At 42.0% G+C, this 18,774-nt stretch overlaps 2 protein-coding genes across 4 annotated transcripts in view; both read right to left on the reverse strand.

The window, feature by feature from the left end:
* PHYH (phytanoyl-CoA 2-hydroxylase) overlaps positions 1-18,774 on the reverse strand; it is a 1,057,918-nt gene that overhangs the window by 752,727 nt on the left and 286,417 nt on the right. The gene's annotated exons all lie outside the window — the stretch shown is intronic.
* The window catches only part of FRMD4A (FERM domain containing 4A), a 695,352-nt gene that overhangs the window by 381,175 nt on the left and 295,403 nt on the right, over positions 1-18,774 (reverse strand). Inside the window, exon 1 of one of the 3 annotated variants that reach the window (XM_050803194.1) lies at positions 1,125-2,162. The exons of the other annotated variants lie outside the window; for them this stretch is intronic. Within the exon in view, the coding sequence (XP_050659151.1) occupies positions 1,125-1,190 (66 nt within the window). The 5' untranslated portion in view covers positions 1,191-2,162. Of the gene's footprint in view, positions 1-1,124; positions 2,163-18,774 lie in introns of those variants that run through there. 3 annotated transcript variants of the gene reach the window in all.

The following is an 18,774-nucleotide window of genomic DNA, read 5'->3' on the forward strand; positions in this document are numbered from 1 at the left end:
TCGCCCAGAGCCCCACACCCAGCCCTGGGAAGGGCGAGTCCCTCTGGGAATTCTGCCAGCACAATGTTGCCTCAATTTGAAGACAAATTTTAAATTAATAAAGAAAAAAAAAAAAAAGCCTCAGACTCTCACGCCTGCCAAAACACACCATTCCCTGAAAGGTTCCTGAAAAGGACTCACTGATGTACTATAAAGAAAGCGCCAACCTTCCATAGCCTTCTCCAGATGCGAGACGCAGACTGGCGGGTCCTGGAAAGGTAACACAGCTCACAGCCGCCTTCCCGTGGGCAGCCCAGTGTTGTTCTTGGATCGAGAAGACCTTTCAGCTGCCATACCACCTGTGCATTTCACAGTCTGCAGCTCCCTAAACCCCTATGAATAACACAGGACGAACAGACCCATGGCCAACAGAAAACCCCGAGAAAAGTACTGGAAGAAAGAGTGTGGTTGGTTTAAGATAGAAACGATGTGAAAGTTGCAATGCGTGCCCTGGAGTTTGGGAAGACTGCATCGCTAAGACCATCACAGGAATAGAAGTGTCCTTGTCAGCTGCTCTTTTCTTCAGCAGCAACTCTCTCAAACAGCCTCAGGCCATAAAATCACTTCCCGAGGAACTCTTGGTAACTGAATGCCTCTCCAAGTAGCAGGGATCCAGACACTAGAATTCTGGGGACAGTGAAGTTCATGCCTCTATCCTACATGCAGCATTCTCTACAAAAAAATTAGTATGTTGAGCACCCTCCTCCCTTGTTTTTCTGGAATGGTCACTTCATAAACAAACAAATCTGGTTCTTTCAGGGAATAGCCATTGAAGCTGCTTTGATCTCTTCTGGCAAATGTTTTCTATTTCTTCAGCCTATTCATTCAGATTTCTGCAAGTGACTTGATTCTAAACCCACATCTCTGCTATTTGATCTGCACGGACTATTCTGTGCCACTCAGGCATTGAGGAACTTTATGGTTTTCTCCCCCGACCGCACGTGAGTAAGAATAAATCATGAGGACTTGGGAATTGCACAGTTGCAGATTAGAATGCGATTGTGTAATGGGGACAGGGTCCCAAGGATTTTCAGAGTGGCAGGGGAGACTCTCTTGTGCCTGGAATAGGAAAAGCCTTTACTTACAAACACGTCCATGAGCAGGTGCTCCAGTGTCAGCTCAAAGTCTTCCAGCTTGGCAGCCAAAGTCATGATGAATGTCCCGATTTGCTCTCAGTCCCCGCTGACAGATCAGACCTGCAAACTCCCCAGCTCAGGAAACACCGTCGGCGTCAAATTTGATCACAAGGCAGGGTTGCCACTAATGGGAAGTAGAAACCCTTAAAAGAAAGCAGAACATCGCAGGCTGGACTGCTAGAGCGCTGTAGCCAGAAACTGTAAAAGGATATTTTGAAAAACACAAACACCAGACTCTAATAATGGTGCTATGGGACCAGACTGGGCATAAAGTGAGGTGCCCAGATGAAGACTGCAGCCACTGCCTTCTCTGTGTAACTTCACAGTCCGAGGTGCTGGCCAAGTGCAGAGAACCTCACCAGTGAGTGAAAGAGAGAAGTGAGATGGGGTGAAAGCAAGAGTGGGGAAAATGGAATAGACCGTCTGACTCTGATATTTATAGGGCCACATGTTTTTGACTCTAGCCCATTTCTCAGTTGATTTCTGACCTTTCATAAATGGCTAAACACACTGGAGTGTATTGTCGAACGGGGGCAGTGGGTTCTACAGAAGTTGGCTGTGACCAATGCTAGGGCAATTCACACAGACACACCATCAATAGTTCTTTGTAGAGAACGTATCAGACCTTGTTTTGTACACGATGACTGAAAAAGCACATAGTCTTGTGAAAAACAAGGAAACGAAAGTTGTGCGGGTACTAAATTTTTCCTCAGAATATTATTAGATCCCTCACACTCTCTTCCTTCTCCATCCTCCGCACCCCCTCTGCTGCAAGAGTAACTAAACATCAAGGAAAAAATTTAATATCTCCTGTCAACTCCTCAAGCTTCTGCCAGTCACAGAATATCCACGAAATCTTGCAAATGCGGTTTCTCCTTTTCCGCTTTCAGAGTTTTTTCTTTCTTTTTTTTTTTTTTTACTTAAAAATGTTTGGAAATTGTGGTAAAATATACTTCACACAAATTTGCCATGTTAACTATTTTTAAGTGTATAGTTCCATAGTGTTAAGTACACTTACCTTGTACTTGGTTCACATTGTACTGGAATAAACAAGATAGACTTGTTTATTTCATCAATGCTCTTCCTGGGATGGACAAGGGATCAGACCGCAGATAACAGCTAGTGTTTCTTATTTAAGGCAGTCTGCTAGTCTCAACAATGACTTTACGTGATTATTGCCTAAGAAAAATTTGGAGGCCTTAAGGATAGTCACTATCACAACCACGTCCATCTCCAGAACTCTTTTCATTTTGCAAAACAGAAACACTGTAGCCATTAAAAAATAACCCCATTTCTCCCCTCCCACAGCTGCCTGGCCATCACCATTCTTCTTTCTGTCTCTATCAATCTGACCACTCTAGGAACCTTGCATAAGTGAGATCGTATAGTGTTCGTCCTTTGGTGACTGGCTTATTTCACTCAGTGTAACATCCTCAAGGTTCACCCACGGGGTAGCCTGCGTCGGACTCTCTTCCCTTTTTAAGGCTGAAATCATATATCCTAAGAAAGATACTGCTTTGGACAGTTTTTCAGGCCTGAGAAAATCTCTCAGGGACACTTCGTTGTCAAGACGCTAATGGCCTTCCTTGCTGTGACTGTAGTCACAAAAACAGCCTTGGTCTAGCAAGCCAGTGCCCAGTTCTGTCCTCTTAGTACCCTAAACGCTTTCTATTAAACTCTAGTCTCCTGACTGCAAACAGAGCGTGACCACTTAACAGTCGATGTTGATGTCGAAGAAGGTGGCCCTCATGAGATCGAGAGGGAAATATAAATAGAACGTTTCTGCTTTAGAGTAAAACTCCCCTCCCTGCACACCAGAGCTCTCTTAGGTATGAACAGTGAAAACTCTCCATTTTAGTATCTCCCTGTGAATTTTCATTTCCCAAAGGAGATACACACAGACTTAATTCAACATTTCACACTGAAACAAAGCTACCATAAAATTAAGGGCAAAGATAAAGAAATGGACAAAAAGCATATTATTTTAAAAGCAGATTTGGAGTCTGCCAGACAAGTTTAGCTTGCAGTTGGTCCGAAATTGTACATACATGTTCTTCGAGTTACGGTTTCTATTTTGTTTTCAGGCCTCTAATGGAAGAATGAGAGTGGGTCCCACAGCAGGTGTCTCTTGTTAGGAACGGCACCAGGAAGGGGCGGACAGTGCTGTGATGAGTGTCTTCAACAGCCAAGAATGCGCAGAAAATCTGTTTCCCTGATGGGCTAACTGAGCTACAGACCTTCCTAGGGGCTCATGGGTTTGCTACGTTTGAAATTGATTCAATAACCAGCTGCATCACATCAGCCACAGTCTCAACACAAGAGGACTTCTTGCCACAGAGTTGCCATCTTTTGTTAAAACCATAGCTGCCCTAAAGGTCCTCAAAAAGCCAAGTGCCTTCTCTCACCAAGCAAGAGAGCCTGATGCTCATGAGGGACTCTATGATCAGGAGACCCTGAAGGAGGGTACGTATCTGCATATGTGCAACATTGTTCTAGTTTCCCAGCCATCTCAGAGGAGTGTTCAACACCAAGTTTTCTTTCTTTTTTTAAAAAAATTACTTTTAATTTTTGAGGGTACATAGTAGGTGTATATATTTATGGGTTACATGAGATATTTTGATCCAGGCATATAATGCGCATAATCACACCATGGAAAATGGGGGTGTCCATCCCCTCAAGCATTTATCCTTTGAAAATCAAGTCCTCTTGGCCCCTTTCCTTATGAATTAAATTTGGACAAAATGTTTTTAATAGCTGGAATTTCATAAGAGATATACTACTTGTTTGTTTCATCAACCCTCTTCCTGGGATGGACAAGGGATCAGACCATGGAGAAGAGCTATTGTTTCTCATTTAAAGCAGTTGCCAAGAGGCAGTGGAGTCTCCCAGTCTCAACTGTGACTTTACATGACTATTTTCTAAGACAATTTTTGGGGGGACTTTAAAAACTGTCAATGTGGCCAGGCATGGTAGCTCACGCCTGTAATCCCAGCACTTTGGGAGGCCGAGGCGGGCGGACAGCCTGACCAATATGATGAAATCCCGTCTCTACTAAAAACACGAAAATTAGCTGGGCATGGTGGCATGTGCCTGTAATCCCAGCAACTTGGGAGGCTGAGACAGGAGAATCGCTTGAACCCGGGAGACGGAGATTGCAGTGAGCCGAGATCGCGCCATTGCACTCCAGCCTGGACAACAAGAGCTAAATTCTGTCTCAAACAAAAACAAAAACAAAAACAAAACAAAAAACAAACAGTCAGTGCATTGGCTTCTCTTAGGTGTAAATAGCAAACTTCAGGGATAAGATACTGTACATGATTTGGGCAGAGTGTGTGGTTCTTACTCTCGCACTGGGGCTCTAGGAAGAACGTATTCAGAACATCCTGTTCTTCCAACAAAAGTCACTTTAATAGTTTCCAAAGGAGAGAAACTGACCAGAAGGGAGTTAGCCTGAAAAATGCACAGGAAATTAGTGTATGTGGATGTCACCCCGAGGAGACATTGATCATGAATTCAGATTTTAGTGAATGATATGAGCCACTTGGAGTAATTGGGTACCAGGGAGGAAGTAGAACCACACCAGTGTTAAGACAGAGAAACTTGAAGATTCATTCATACAAGCAAGTTCACGGGCGTCAGTGCTTATCGGTTTATGAGAACATGGTGAAGGCTGGCTTGGGCAGATCGATTGTGGATGTTTTCTTAGTAACTATATTCTAGCTACCTGATATATATTTTTGATAATTATGGGGACATTTTATTGATGCTTATATCAAATGTGAACAATCATTTGTTCATTCATTAATGCATCCTTTGGACAAATATTTATTTACTAACTGGGGCATATACTGGCATAGGTGCTGGTGCCTACAAAGGTGAATAAGATATAGTTTCTTCTTCTAGACCTTACAGTCTAGAAAAGAGGAGGCCTGATGTGACTGATGTAATCTTATTTTTTCTTGGGAAATACGAATGTAGAGTATAATTCCTTATCAGGAGACTCTCTCTGGGACTTGGGGATGAGGGCGAGTCACTGACAAAGGGGGAGAAGAGGTTGTTGCCCTAACTGAGAAACATTAACTCTTCTCCATGCTCTGATCCCTCATCCACCCCAGGAAGAGGGTCGCTGAAATAAACAAGTAGTATATCTCTTATGAAAATCCAGATATTACAAACATTTTGTCCAAATTTCATTCATAAGGAAAGGGACTAAGAAAACTTGATTTTGAAAGGATACATTGCTTGAGGGGATGGATACTCCCATTTTCTACGGTGTGGTTATTAGGCATTGCATGCTTGTATCAATATTCATACTCCCATTCTATAGGAAGGGCAATGAGTGAGAATGAAGGAGGGACATGGTACACCTCCCGAGGTTGCGATTTGCAGCACTAAGTGTCAGGGACATCAGGGCAGTGATGGATCTCAGGGATGAGCTCAGGGATCATTGGATTTGAAGAGTTGACAACCAAGGTCTCAATGCTGACAGCACAGGATCCTGCTACCATTTATAGACATCCCTTGATGGTGTAAATCTCCGTTGGAAAAAGATCCACTTTAACCATTGATCACAGCTTGGTGGCCACCTACGAACGATCTGACATGAACCACCCTGCTGGGCTGGCTGGTTGAGAACAATTAATCAGTGACACACTCTATATGGTCTTCTTCCCAAACCTGGAGGATATTATGCTAAGTGAAAAGTGTCAGACACAGGAAGAAACACACTGCATCATCTCACTTCTATGTAGAAGCTAAAATAGTCAGACTCACAGGGGAACAGGGTAGAATGTGGTTTCCAGGAGCTGGGGGAGGGGGAAATGGGGAGATATTGGTCAAGGGATACAAACTTTCAGTTATTCCGGAGGAATAAGTTCTGGGGTCCCAATGCACAGCAATGTGACTGAGTTAACAATGCTGTACTGTATACTTGAAATTTGCTGAGAGGATAGATCTTAAGTGTTCCCATCATAAAATGTTTTTTAGAAAAAGAAAGCAAAAAAGAAAATGGTAACTATATGAGGTGATGGAGACGTGAATTAGCTTGACCCTGGTGATTATTTCACAGTGTATACCTGCATAGGAACATTACATCATATGCCTTAAATGCATACAATTTTTTTCAGTAATACCTCCATAAAGATGGAAAAGAAAATTCAATGATATGTGTAAAAGCAACTGATATTAATGTCCTATTGACGTACTTGTCTGTCAAGCCTCTGCCTTACCTTCAAACTAGAAAGAGAGAGGCTTTTAAAGATAGTTTGCTTGTTTAAGTAAAACAAGCCCTTTTGATGGCCGTATAGACAGCAAGCTGCCTGTCTGGGTCTAGTTAAAGGCTGGCCTGTCTCCTCTGCTATCTCTTGGATAACAGACATGTTAATTTAAAGGTTTGCTTGTATAGGGCCCCTGGCAGCCTGGCACTGGCCAGGGATCAGGCAGTGGTTCTCAGAAGACTACACTCTTAGCATCTGCCCTTATTCTTCCATGTTCGTGTAGATGGCTTACACAACCAACCTTGTCTTTCCCACTCAGGATGCGTTTTCCATTTTGACAGCCTCTCCAATGAGTACAAAGCCTCTATTCCTCTTCATCCATCCCCAGCCCCACGGTAGTCCCTGCCTCGTGCATCCACAACCCCTGACCAGTCACAAGGATGAATTTCAAGACTTTCAAAACTTACAAGCAGGGAAATGAATGTCAGGCACACCCGGCAGTACCCTGAACTTATGATGGGACGAAACATAATAACTCATCTTTTCTCCGTCTTGCCATCTGCCACTTACTGTACCATTTGGAGTCAAAGAGGCTTGCAGGGATTCCGAGGTCACCACCAGAAGTGCGCAATTGGAATGTGCCAGGAATGATCGCCTGGGCTTCACCACGTGGTCTTTCTAAGGCACTTGTTTTCTAGGGTTTAAATACACATTGTGGAGACACTAATCCTTACTGCGTCCTCCTGAATCTTTATAGAATTTTTTTTTTTTTTTTTTTTGAGATGGAGTTTCACTCTTGTTGCCCAGGCTGGAGTGCAATGGCACGAACTCAGCTCACTGCAACCTCCTCCTCCTGGGTTCAACTGATTCTCCTGCCTCAGCCTCCTGAGTAGCTGAGATTACAGGCACCAACCACCACACCTGGCTAATTGTTGTATTTTCAGTAGAGACGGCGTTTCACCATGTTGGTCAGGCTGGTCTCGAACTCCTGACCTCAAGTGATCCACCCACCTCAGCCTCCCAAAGTGCTGGTATTATAGGTACGCCCAGCCTTACAGGTGTTTTTTAATGGCTCTTTCCCATCTGTAACAGACACACAGGATTTAAAGATTTCCATGCCTTCCGGAGTTGTTTAGAGAATAATGAAGACATGAGCTCTAGGCAAGCTCTTAGAGCTGATCTGAAATAAGAAGTTGTGGAACAGGAGCTGGAGCTGTGTGAAGACTGCTACCATTGCATGTTCTGCACTTTGGGCATCTTTGAGTGAGGCATTTTGATCATTAACATCACTGCCAAATCCAGGAAATCTGCTGGTTGTAAAACAATCTTGAGGGAGAACCACCATCCATTTCACCCAACTCTGACTTAGATTTTTTTTTTCTTCCCCCATTGCCTTTCCCGTGGGCCTTAGAATGATCAATGACATTTAATGCCTTTAGAGTCAGCAGCCTTGGTTATAAGAAATATTCTAAGTTTTTAATTTTTTGAGATGGGGTCTTGCTATGTTGCCCAGGCTAACCCTGAACTCCCAGACTCAAGCAATCCTCAGGCCTCAGCCTCTTGAGCAACTGGGACTTCAGGCATTCTGCCACTCCTGCTCTAACAAGTATTTAAAAGTACCCCTTACTATCCTCAAATAAAATCCATGGATAGTGCAACCTGCTTACACATATTGTTGAAAAAATATTAGCACAATTATCTGTTATGTAAACAAAAGATAGTAGGAAAGTAATCTGCCAGCAAATAACGTATATTACAATATGTAAATGTTTGCAGATAATGCAACTACAACCAGAAATCATGAGGAAGTGATCGATTTCTTAATTACTGTGAGGCCAGAGCTACAAATGCTAACTGCCAATGGCCTGTTGTGTTGGACACTCAAATGCCACTGGGGTATTGCCATTAGTGAAGCGCTTTTCCTGAAACATGAATAGTTCCTGGTGAAGTTCCAGCTAAAAGAAAGCATTATCACACCTTGACTTGCATGAGAGTTGTACTTGGGAGATTCTGTAAACGGTGAACTGCAAATGCCACAATCCACACCCGCCACCCCTCCCTCACTATCGCTGCCTGGGAACTATGTTGCCACCACTTCCAGTGAAGGCCACCAGGGGGCGCCAGCAACAGGGAGCTGCTGGCAGACACCACCCTGAGACGCCCATCCTTTGGTTGATGTGGTGTTCTGTGCCATGTCCACCATCACCCCTCAGACACCAGCATGGCATCCCCTCACCCCATCTGTTGCTAGGAGCCAGCATCCCTGGACTGCAGTAGTGATAAAAGGCAGGGGACATCCTGCAAAAGGAAATGGGGCTGAGTGTGTTTGTGTCTTGGAGCAGGAGACAGTGGGGGTTGGAAATCATGTACAGTCTGTTTCCCAGTCTTGGTAACTTTGCCTGGTATTCCCAGATAAACCCAAGAGCAATTCAGGTGGCTGCAGTAGTCACCAGGTAGGTCTGGAATGAACCTGAATATCTGCGAGGCTCCACCGCATTCTTTTAAGATAATTATATTGGCTGGGCATGGTGGCTCATGCCTGTAATCCCAGCACTTTGGGAGGCCATGGTGGGCGGATTACCTGAGGTCAGACGTTCAAGACCAGCCTGGCCAACATGGTGAAACCCTGTCTCTACTAAAAAATTAGCCAGGCATGGTGGCACATGCTTGTAATCCCAGCTACTCAGGAGGCTGAGGCAGGAGCATCGCTTGAGCCTGGGAGGTGGAGGTTGCAGTGAGCCGAGATGGTGCTACTGCACTCCAGCCTGGCCAACAGAGCGAGACTCTGTCTCAAAAAAAAGAAAAAGATAATTTTATTTTAGATTTAGGGGCACATGTGCTTGTTACATGGATATTATTAATACATGCGTATCGGTGGGGTGTGGGCTTCTAGCGTAACCATTACCCAAATATTGAGCATTGTACCCAATAGCTAAAGTCATGGAACCAACCTAAGTGTCCACCAATGACTGATTGGATAAAGAAAATGTGATAGGCTGGGCATGGTGGCTCACGCCTACAATCTCAGCACTTTGGGAGGCTGAGGCGAGTGGATAACTTGAGCTCAGGAGTTCAAGACCAGCCTGGCCAACATGGCAAAACCCCATCTCTACTAAAAGTACAAAAATTAGCTGGGCATGGTGGCATGCGCCTGAAATCCCAGTTACGCGGGAGGCTGAGGCAGGAGGATTGTGTGAATCCACGAGGCTGAGGTTACAGTGAGCCAAGATTGCACCATTACACTCCAGCCTGGGCAACAAAGCAAGACTCCATCTCAAACAAACAGAAAAACAAAACAAAGAAAAAAAAACAAGAAAAAAATGAAACAAGTCAAATATCATCCACTGTCTCCATGATTTTATTAAAGAAAAGACATTTTAACACACACTGAAAATAGGAGAGATAAAAATCTTGGGTTTTAAAGTGGGATAAATTTAGCTTGATGGAAAACTCCTTCTGCTGTCTGTATTTTTCTCCTGGGCTGCATACCCACGAGGATTTTATTATAATGGAGATCACGAACGCGCTCTGGGACCGGAGCACAAGAGGATCCCAGCCTCGATCCAGTTGTATTTTTATCTCTAGTTTTTATCTCTAGTTTTTAATACATCCTCACACTGTTCCTATGAAATAGACTAAAGATATGCAAGAAACAAACTAGTAAGCAAATCTCTGGAAACAGAATCCTCCACTTTCCTTTCCATGTGTTTTGCTTCTCTGACCATCTCAATGCCAACTCACAGAAGAGAACATCAGCAAGGCGGAAAGGAAAGCTAGAAAAATAAACACCCCGCCTTCCTTTTCTGGGGCTGCCAAAAAGGAACAAAGCTAGGCTGAGGGCAGCGGAGTATGGTGATCCTTGTTTCACTTCTTAATCAACCCGGATTGCTTACATTTGTACTTTCTGGGTGATGCTACCCACTTCCTACCATGATGGAATCACTGATTTTTACCTCTTCTCCAAGCACATGCTTGAGAGGGAGCAACTTAATTTTTTGAGATGGAGTCTTGCTCTGTTGCCCAGGCTAGAGTGCAGTGGTGCATTCTCGGCTCACTGCAACCTCTGCCTCCCAGGCTCAAGCGATTCTCCTGCCTCAGCCTCCTGAGTAGCTGGGATTACAGACGTGCACCACCGTGCCCACCTAATTTTTGTATTTTTAGTAGAGACGGGGGTTTGCCATACTGGCCAGGCTGGTCTTGAACTCCTGACCTCATGTGATCCCCCAACCTTAGCCTCTGAAAGTGCTGGGATTACAGGTGTGAGCCACCATGCCACACAGCAGTGAGACTCTTGAACTCCTGACCTCATGTAATTCCCCAACCTTAGCCTCTGAAAATGCTGGGATTACAGGTGTGAGCCACTGTGCCACTCAGCAGTGAGACACCATGCACTGTCTGGAATACTTCATTGAACCAGTCCTCTATTGATGGATATCTGAATATGTCACTAATTCAGTGTGAAAATGTCTTTGTACCTCTGTCAATGTATCTCTAAGGTAGACTTCTAGGAGTAGAATTGTTGACTCAAAAGTCATGTGTATTTTTAAAAAATTAGACATCGTCAGTTTTGCTCCCCATGGAGTTTATACCAATTTATACCCCCCGTATAGAGAGTGTCTGACTCCCTACACACACACACACACACACACACACACACACACACACACACACACACACAGAGTAGGGTGTGTACTAGAAAACTTTCAAATCTTGGGCACTGTGATGGGTAAAAAATGGCATCTCATGTTTATTTCAATTGATTATCTCCTTTCATAAGCCAAAATGCTGTTTCACAAAATTTCCCCAGACCAATTCCCTTTTTTAAACCAAGCTTTCATTGATCCAAATGGATCCAGCTTTGTCTCATAAACATCCCAATAATGGACACAAGCTAATAATCAAGAGAAAGATGTTAGAACCATCTACCCACTGAAGTCCACATTTAAAGGCAATGTACAAGAATCTTTATTAATGGTTCCCTTATGTATCTCTGTATTGTATATGCCACGCATACCTGTTAGAGGAGATGAAAATAAAAACGACGCTAAGCACAAAGGGCGATTGATCCAAATATTCCCCTTAGTCCAATTTCCCCTTTGCCTTGAAAACAGATAACCAAATCCCCAAAAGATTGAATCTTGAAAGACTCTGGACCATGATACCTGATCAGATGTGGATTGCATAAAAATGATAACATTTTTGGGAGGCTGAGGCGGGTGGATCACAAGGTCAGGAGATCGAGACCATCCTGGCTAATATGGTGAAACCCCGTCTCTACTAAAAATACAAAAAAATAGCTGGGCGTGGTGGCAGGCATCTGTAGTCCCAGCTACTCAGGAGGCTGAGGCAGGAGAATGGTGTGAACCCGGGAAGCAGAGCTTGCAGTGAGCCAAGATCACACCACTGCACACCAGCCTGGGTGACAGAGCGAAACTCTGTCTAAAAAAAAAAAAAAAAAAAAAGGTTGATAACATTTGTCAGCTACTCAAGCTCAAATCTACCAAGCTCAGAAACTAATCTCATAAATCATCAGCAGGGCAGGCAATAAAGGTCCTCAGAATTTCCACTGTGTACGAAGATATATGAGAGCATCAACTACTCCAAGTAAGGCTGAAGGTTCCCCGATGACTTTGGTGAGCTAAAACTTGTTACCCATGACTTTTATCAGTCAAGCTGATCCCAGCACCTCACTAAATGTCCGATTGGCACCTCTGTTACTCTACTGAGAATCTGATTAGGTTTCTACATATTCTCAAGGTCACTAGCTGTGTTTGGACAAAACAATAATAATATCAACCTTCAGGACACCATTTCTTGAGCATTTTTGAAAGGGCCAGTGTGGATACCATTAATTCTCAGGCAAATAAGAAAATCATTATAGAACAGCAGCCAAAGAACTTGAATAATTTAATTAAGTTAACATATTCAATATTTACCAAGCTTGTTGCTTTCTATTGAATTAGCATTGTGGTTGTAGTGATTTTTGTCAGGTACTGCAGGCATTGGGCTATTGATACTATGGCTGAAATGCTTAGACTCATGAATTGTTAGCCATGTTTTAGAATGTGAGTTGTACTTAGACTATTTACTTGTATTATTATTTAATTATATCCTTTTGCTTACAATAGGGTAGGTGCCATACTATATGATGTATATACCCTTTGATACATACTATATCAAAGGTCTTTCACATCTAAAAATTTGCATTTCTAAGTAAGATCTTTTTCTTGCTCACTTTCTGATCTATCTGTCTGTCTGTCCATCATCCATCCATCCATCCATCCACCCACCCACCCACATCCACCTATCTATCTGTCTGTCTATCTATCCTGGGACCCCAAAATCACTAAGCTAAAGGGAAAAGTCATGCTGGGAACAGCTTAGGCCAAAGCTGCCTCCCATTCTATTCAAAGTCACCCGTCTGCTCACTGAGATAAATGCGTATCTGATTTCTTCCTTTGGAAAGGCTGGTCAGAAACTCAAAAGAATGCGACCATTTGTCTCTCATCTACCTATGACCTGGAAGCCCTCCTCCTCACTTTGAGTTGTCCTGGCTTTCTGGCCTGAACTAATGTGCATCTTACATATACTGATTTATGTCTCATGTCTCCTTAAAACGTGTAACACCAAGCTGTACTCCCACCACCATGTCGTCAGGAGCTCCCGAGGCTGTGCCATGGGCATGCATCCTTAACTTTGGCAAAATAAATTTTCTAATTTGAGACTTGTCTCAGCTATTTGGGGTTCACATCCGTATGTACATGAGTATGTATCTATGTTTCTATCCATTTATCTATCATCTCATCTAATCTGTGCTCTGGCTAGGCTCTGTTCCAAGTGTCTTAGAAATATGAACTTATTTAATCTTCACAACAGTCCATATGGTGCTTAATTATTTTTACCATCCTCTTTTTACAGATGGAGAAACTCAGGAACAGAGAGGTTAAGTCACTGGCTCATAGTCACACAGCCAGTCAAATGGCAGAGCCTGAATAGGAATGCAAGCCTCTGGCTCCAGAATCAGTGATAATCACCGCTACACTGGGCCTGTGTGTGTACAACATTCTAATTTTTGTGAACAGTCACTTGCTCCCTGTCACCAAGAGAAAATCCTTTTTCTGTTGAACGAAACAGAGAGTTCTTGTGGGGAAGCAAAGCTGGGTAAGAAGTGTGTAGAGCAGGGTGGTTTCTGGAAAATGTTTGGTATTCATTTACAAGATAATCTTAATAGCATCTCCATTGTGTAATGGAGAGACTCAATAATGGTACTGAAGGAATTTAGCTGAAGTTAATGTTCTTGCAAAAAAACAGAGAATGATGCAATTCTTTAACTCTGGGAGGAGTGTAACATTCATCTGAGACTAACTGCATTTTGGAGATGAAGGAACAGGCCCCAGGGACTTTGGCCTTACTTGGCCTGTTTGCTGAAGGTCATGCATGGTGCCTGCGACCAGAATCCAGACTTTGCACCTGCAGTTAGGGTTCTCCTTCTTATTCACTTCTCATTGACAGGATGGGTACTCTTCAGAAACCATACACTGTCTCATGTTTCTCCTTTCCTCTCTGCAAATGTGTTCTCCAGAGGAAATAAGACGGAGACGCCAGCTCAGCCCTACAGTGGATACAGTGGTTTCAGCTTCATGTACACAGGTGTTCCATTTAATGAGGTGTGGAAGGGAAGGTGGTTGAAAGAGAAATATACGGGGTGTGAGAAGAAGGAAGGCAAAATGTCTATTACCCACAAGCCCAGAGAAATCTATTTCTCCAGGCTGCAAAGTAGCCAGTGCCAGGAGTGGAATAACTGTTCTACTTCCTCTTAATCAAAGAAATTATATAACTCCCCTGCGAGAAAGCAAAATGACTTATTTTATCATAATGAAGCTTTTAAAATGGCAACTTGCAGTACTTTGAAAAAGTCATGGAGTATATGGGGTTAGACTCATTTCTTCTTGTTTTGTTTTTTAGCTTTCGTGCTGAAATTGGACAATCAGAACACATGTCAAACCCTTCCACTTTCTTCAAATAAAACAGACTCTTTCTGTGCCTCAAATTCTTCTGAGCTGCTTTTAAGGGAGTCTAACCTAGCTCCTTATCACTTTTTTCAAAAGGCGTTTCTTATGACATTCTTCAAAAAACTTTGCTTTGTTGTAGTTTCCAATATTTCAACATTTTTATTTTACAGCTTAACTTGTCATCATGAAAATTCTGACCAATGTCCTTTTGTCTGTTTACAAATTAGTTTCGTTTTCTGCCACCAAACGGGAAACATACTGTGATCTCCATACTTGAGCTATTTTGTCAAACAAGAGTTAAAATCAGGAAACATTTAGAAGTAAGTTCTGTGTCTAGGCATATACCCAAAACAAATGAGTCCATATGAGCCCCAAAAGGTGTGACCAGGGATTGTCATAGCAGGACTATTCATAACAGCTCCAAAATGAAATGATCCAAGTGTTCATTAGAGGTAGAACAAATAAATGTGTAGTCTACACATAAGGTAGAATCGTACAATGGGATAAAACACAGCAATGGAAAGGAATGGACCACAGTAGAGTTTAACAACATAGGTCAATCTTATAAGCACTTTTGAGTAAAAGAAGCTAGACACAAACAAATATGAATTGTGTCGTTATGTTTATATAATGTTCGAAAACAGAGAAAACTCAACTATGCTGGTAGAAGTCAGAACAGGGGCTGGAGGGAGGGAGACAGTGATTGAAGTGAGTACAGGGAGCTTGCAGGGTGCTGGTGATACTCTACTGCAAGATCCTTACTCCGGTATGTTCACTTTGTAAAAAGTAAAGTAGAGGTTCCTCTTCAAAAACTTTCCTCCCGTCTAATTAGGAATAAATAGAAACTTCTCTTAAAAGCAAAATGTATTCAAAGACCTATGTTAACATTTTAAAATATCTGCTAGCCGTAATAAAGAAACCGATGTACTTTCTGTTCTTAGCTCCTACCATGTAGCCTCAATATTTGCCCTGGTTTGCTTATACTGGTTCAAGCAAGCATTAGGTCATTGCCTGTTCCTCTTCCTTATTTGAAGCTATTTGTACCTTTCTCAGTATTCCACAAGTTACTTCCTCCTTCCTTGGTTCTCCTCTGTCTTTGCATCTTTTAAAAAGTTCTAAGTTACAGGCCTATCGGGACAAATACAGAATGTGAGGTCCCGCTCCAGCCAATAGAAACTGGACACAGCAGTAAAGTGGACGCATCAAGTTATAAATGACCCTGCCTCCTTTGCTCAGTGTACTCTCGTGGCACACTGCTGGCAAGCGTACCCTTTCTGCAGAGAGTATAAAAATGGCCTTGCTGAGGAAATTAAATTTACGTTCAATTGCTATTTCTTTACAGCACTGAAGAACAGGCATTTCAAACAACTTTGTGGTTATTTACGAAGGTGTACTTGTGATTTGCGCTCCTTCCTGAGCACAGGCATAAGAAATTTATTTGAAAACAGGCCGGTGCAGTGGCTCACGCCTGTAATTACAGCACTTTGGGAGGTCGAGTGGGTGGATCACTTGAGGCTAGGAGTTCGAGACCAGCTTAGTCAATATGGTGAAACTCCATCTCTACTAAAAGTACAAAAAAACTTAGGTGGATGTGGGAGTGCAAACCTGTAATCCTAGCTACTCGGGAGGCTGTGAGCCAAGATCATGCCACTGCACTCCAGCCTGGGTGAGAGAGCAAGACTCAATCTCAAAACAAACAAACAAACAAACAAACAAACAAACAAACGCAGTAATGAATTGTCCCTGGTGCAGAAAGAGAAAATCAACCTGTACAATCCTCATGACAAAAATCTGTATATTTTCACCAGACACTTGGAAAATGTTCACATCTTCCAGGTGTAGAGATAGGACAGGAGAGAGAGAAAAAATTTTTAAAGCATCCTTTTACTTCCAGAAGGTTACTATGTTATCTATGTGTTGACAAAAACATTTTCTTCACCAAAAAGTGTGCACATTTAACATTAAAGTTGCTGAGAATTCAGTACAAATATATTTCTGAGGGATTTTTTAATGAGAAATTCTAGCCATATGTCCCATGTTAGTTCTGAAGGAATCCCAAAATTTGATGTGTGTTGTGTGGATGTAAAGGTGACACTCAAAGGAAATGTCTGAGAATGTGTATTTATATTTTATACAGGATTAAATCACATGATTTATCCACAAATTTGTTCCTTCCTCTACCAGCCTCACTCCCTGCCTTGAATTCTCCCATTTCATCTCCTCTATTCCTCTCTGATGTTCAGTTGAGGTGTTTGTCAAAGTTCTCCCTTCTCCCCTCTCCTGTCCTCTCGCTGTCTGGAATTTTATCCAGTCTGATGAGGATTTCTCTGTTTCCTTTGGCTGGATGACTTCTCACTCCCCAGCACCTGCTTTAACTTCTGTCCATCACTCCAGCCTTGACTACACAGCTGCCTGGACAGGCGCAGACGACGACACCATCCATCAGCATTACAATAGAAGACACAAAATCAAATTGACTTCTCACCAAACTAGCTGCAGCTTTCCACTGCCTTACCTAGGTTAGTGTCCATCATTCAACTAGGTGTCCAATCCCAGATCTCTGGGTCATTTTTTTTTTTTTTTCTTAAGACAAGGTCTTGCTCTGTTGCCCAGACTGCAGTGAAGTGGGGCAATCACAGCTCACTATAACCTCAAACTGTGGGACTCAAGCATTCTTCCTACTTCATCCTCCTGAATAGCTGGCACTACAGTCACATGCTACCAGGCCTGGCTATTTTTTAAACTTATTTGTAGACATGGGGTCTCACTGTGTTGCCCACGCTGATCTCCAATTCCTGGCCTCAAGTGATCCTTCTGCCTTAGCCTCCCTAGGTGCTGGGATTACAGGTATGAAGCACTGTGTCCCTGCCCTTTGGGTCATCTTTAACTTCTCTGCTCTCCAATTTCAAATCAGTTGTCCAACCCAGTTGATTCTACCTTTTACATTCTCTCTCCTTTCGCCCCTTTACTTCCCACAGTGTTGTTACTGTTGTTTGAGCTCTCATTGTTTTAGCTGTGTGGCTCTTTGCTCATCTCTCTATTGCCATCTTTTCCTTCTCTAATTCTTTCTGCGTTTGGCTGCTTCACACAGAATAGTGTCCCCGCACCCCCCATTCCTGTCTGGTGAAACCTGTGAATGTGACCTTATTTGGAAATAGGGTCTTTGTACATGTCAAGTTAACATGAGATCATCCTGGATTAGGGTGGGCTCTAAGTCCAATATGACTGTGCTTCTAAGGACACAGCCTCCTGGGTAGCTGGGACTACAGGCACCCACAACCGTGCTTGGGTAATTTTGCTTATTTTTGTAGTGACAGGGTCTAGCTGTGTTGCCCCGGCTGGTCTTGAACTCCTGGACTTGAATGATCCTCCTGAAGTGCTGGGATTACAAGAGTGAGCCACTGTGCCTGGCCATTCTCTGGTCCTTCTGCCATCATAACTTCATGTGACTTATGCTGTGGCCTAGCAAAACTGCTTGCTCCTCCTTCAGCATGTCTTTGCCTTTCCACCTGGTGTGGAACATCTGGTGTGTTCTCACTCTGACCTCTTCCCACTAACACTGTACCGCTTTTTCAAGGTGTTCAGATGCTACTGTCTTTATGAAGCTTTCCCTAGGTTCAGCAAGGTGTGGGTACTCCCTCTCTTAATGTCCACTGCTGACATCTCTATTACACATGCACTTTGTCCTCTTTTATGGTGAGTTATATATTTTAAACACATTTATTATAAAACATTTAAGACATAACCATAAATATGTATGCTTATTGAATATGTATGTGAATACATATTACTATTACGTATTTTTATATATAATAAAATATATTATTATAATTATAAGACATGATATATAATAATTATAATCATATTATATATGTGTCATATTTATAACATTATATATGATGATATAATTATATTATAATATTTATAATATATTATATATGCTATTATATTGTAATATTTATATTATATATAATTGTCTATCAGACATATATAATAATACACACCTATAATTATATTATATATGATTATGTATAATAGATATATTACATATAACTGCCTATAAATATATATAATTATATCACAGATAATATATTTATATATCATATTATATATGGTATAATTATAATAAAACTATATTGTTATAATTATCATAATGTATTCAATACATATTCAATTTTATACATATGTATTCATATTCAACACACACATATTATTCAATATTATACTTCTGTATTCATATTATACATGTTACGTATTATCAATATGTATGTATTGAAAAGTATATTTCAATGGTCAAATGTACTAAAACAGAATTTATTTAAATAAATACATATGATTATTGAAATATACTTTCACATTTACTAATCAAAT

This window comes from Macaca thibetana, chromosome 9, assembly GCF_024542745.1.
Source record: "Macaca thibetana thibetana isolate TM-01 chromosome 9, ASM2454274v1, whole genome shotgun sequence".
Classification (NCBI taxonomy): Eukaryota; Metazoa; Chordata; class Mammalia; order Primates; family Cercopithecidae; genus Macaca; species Macaca thibetana.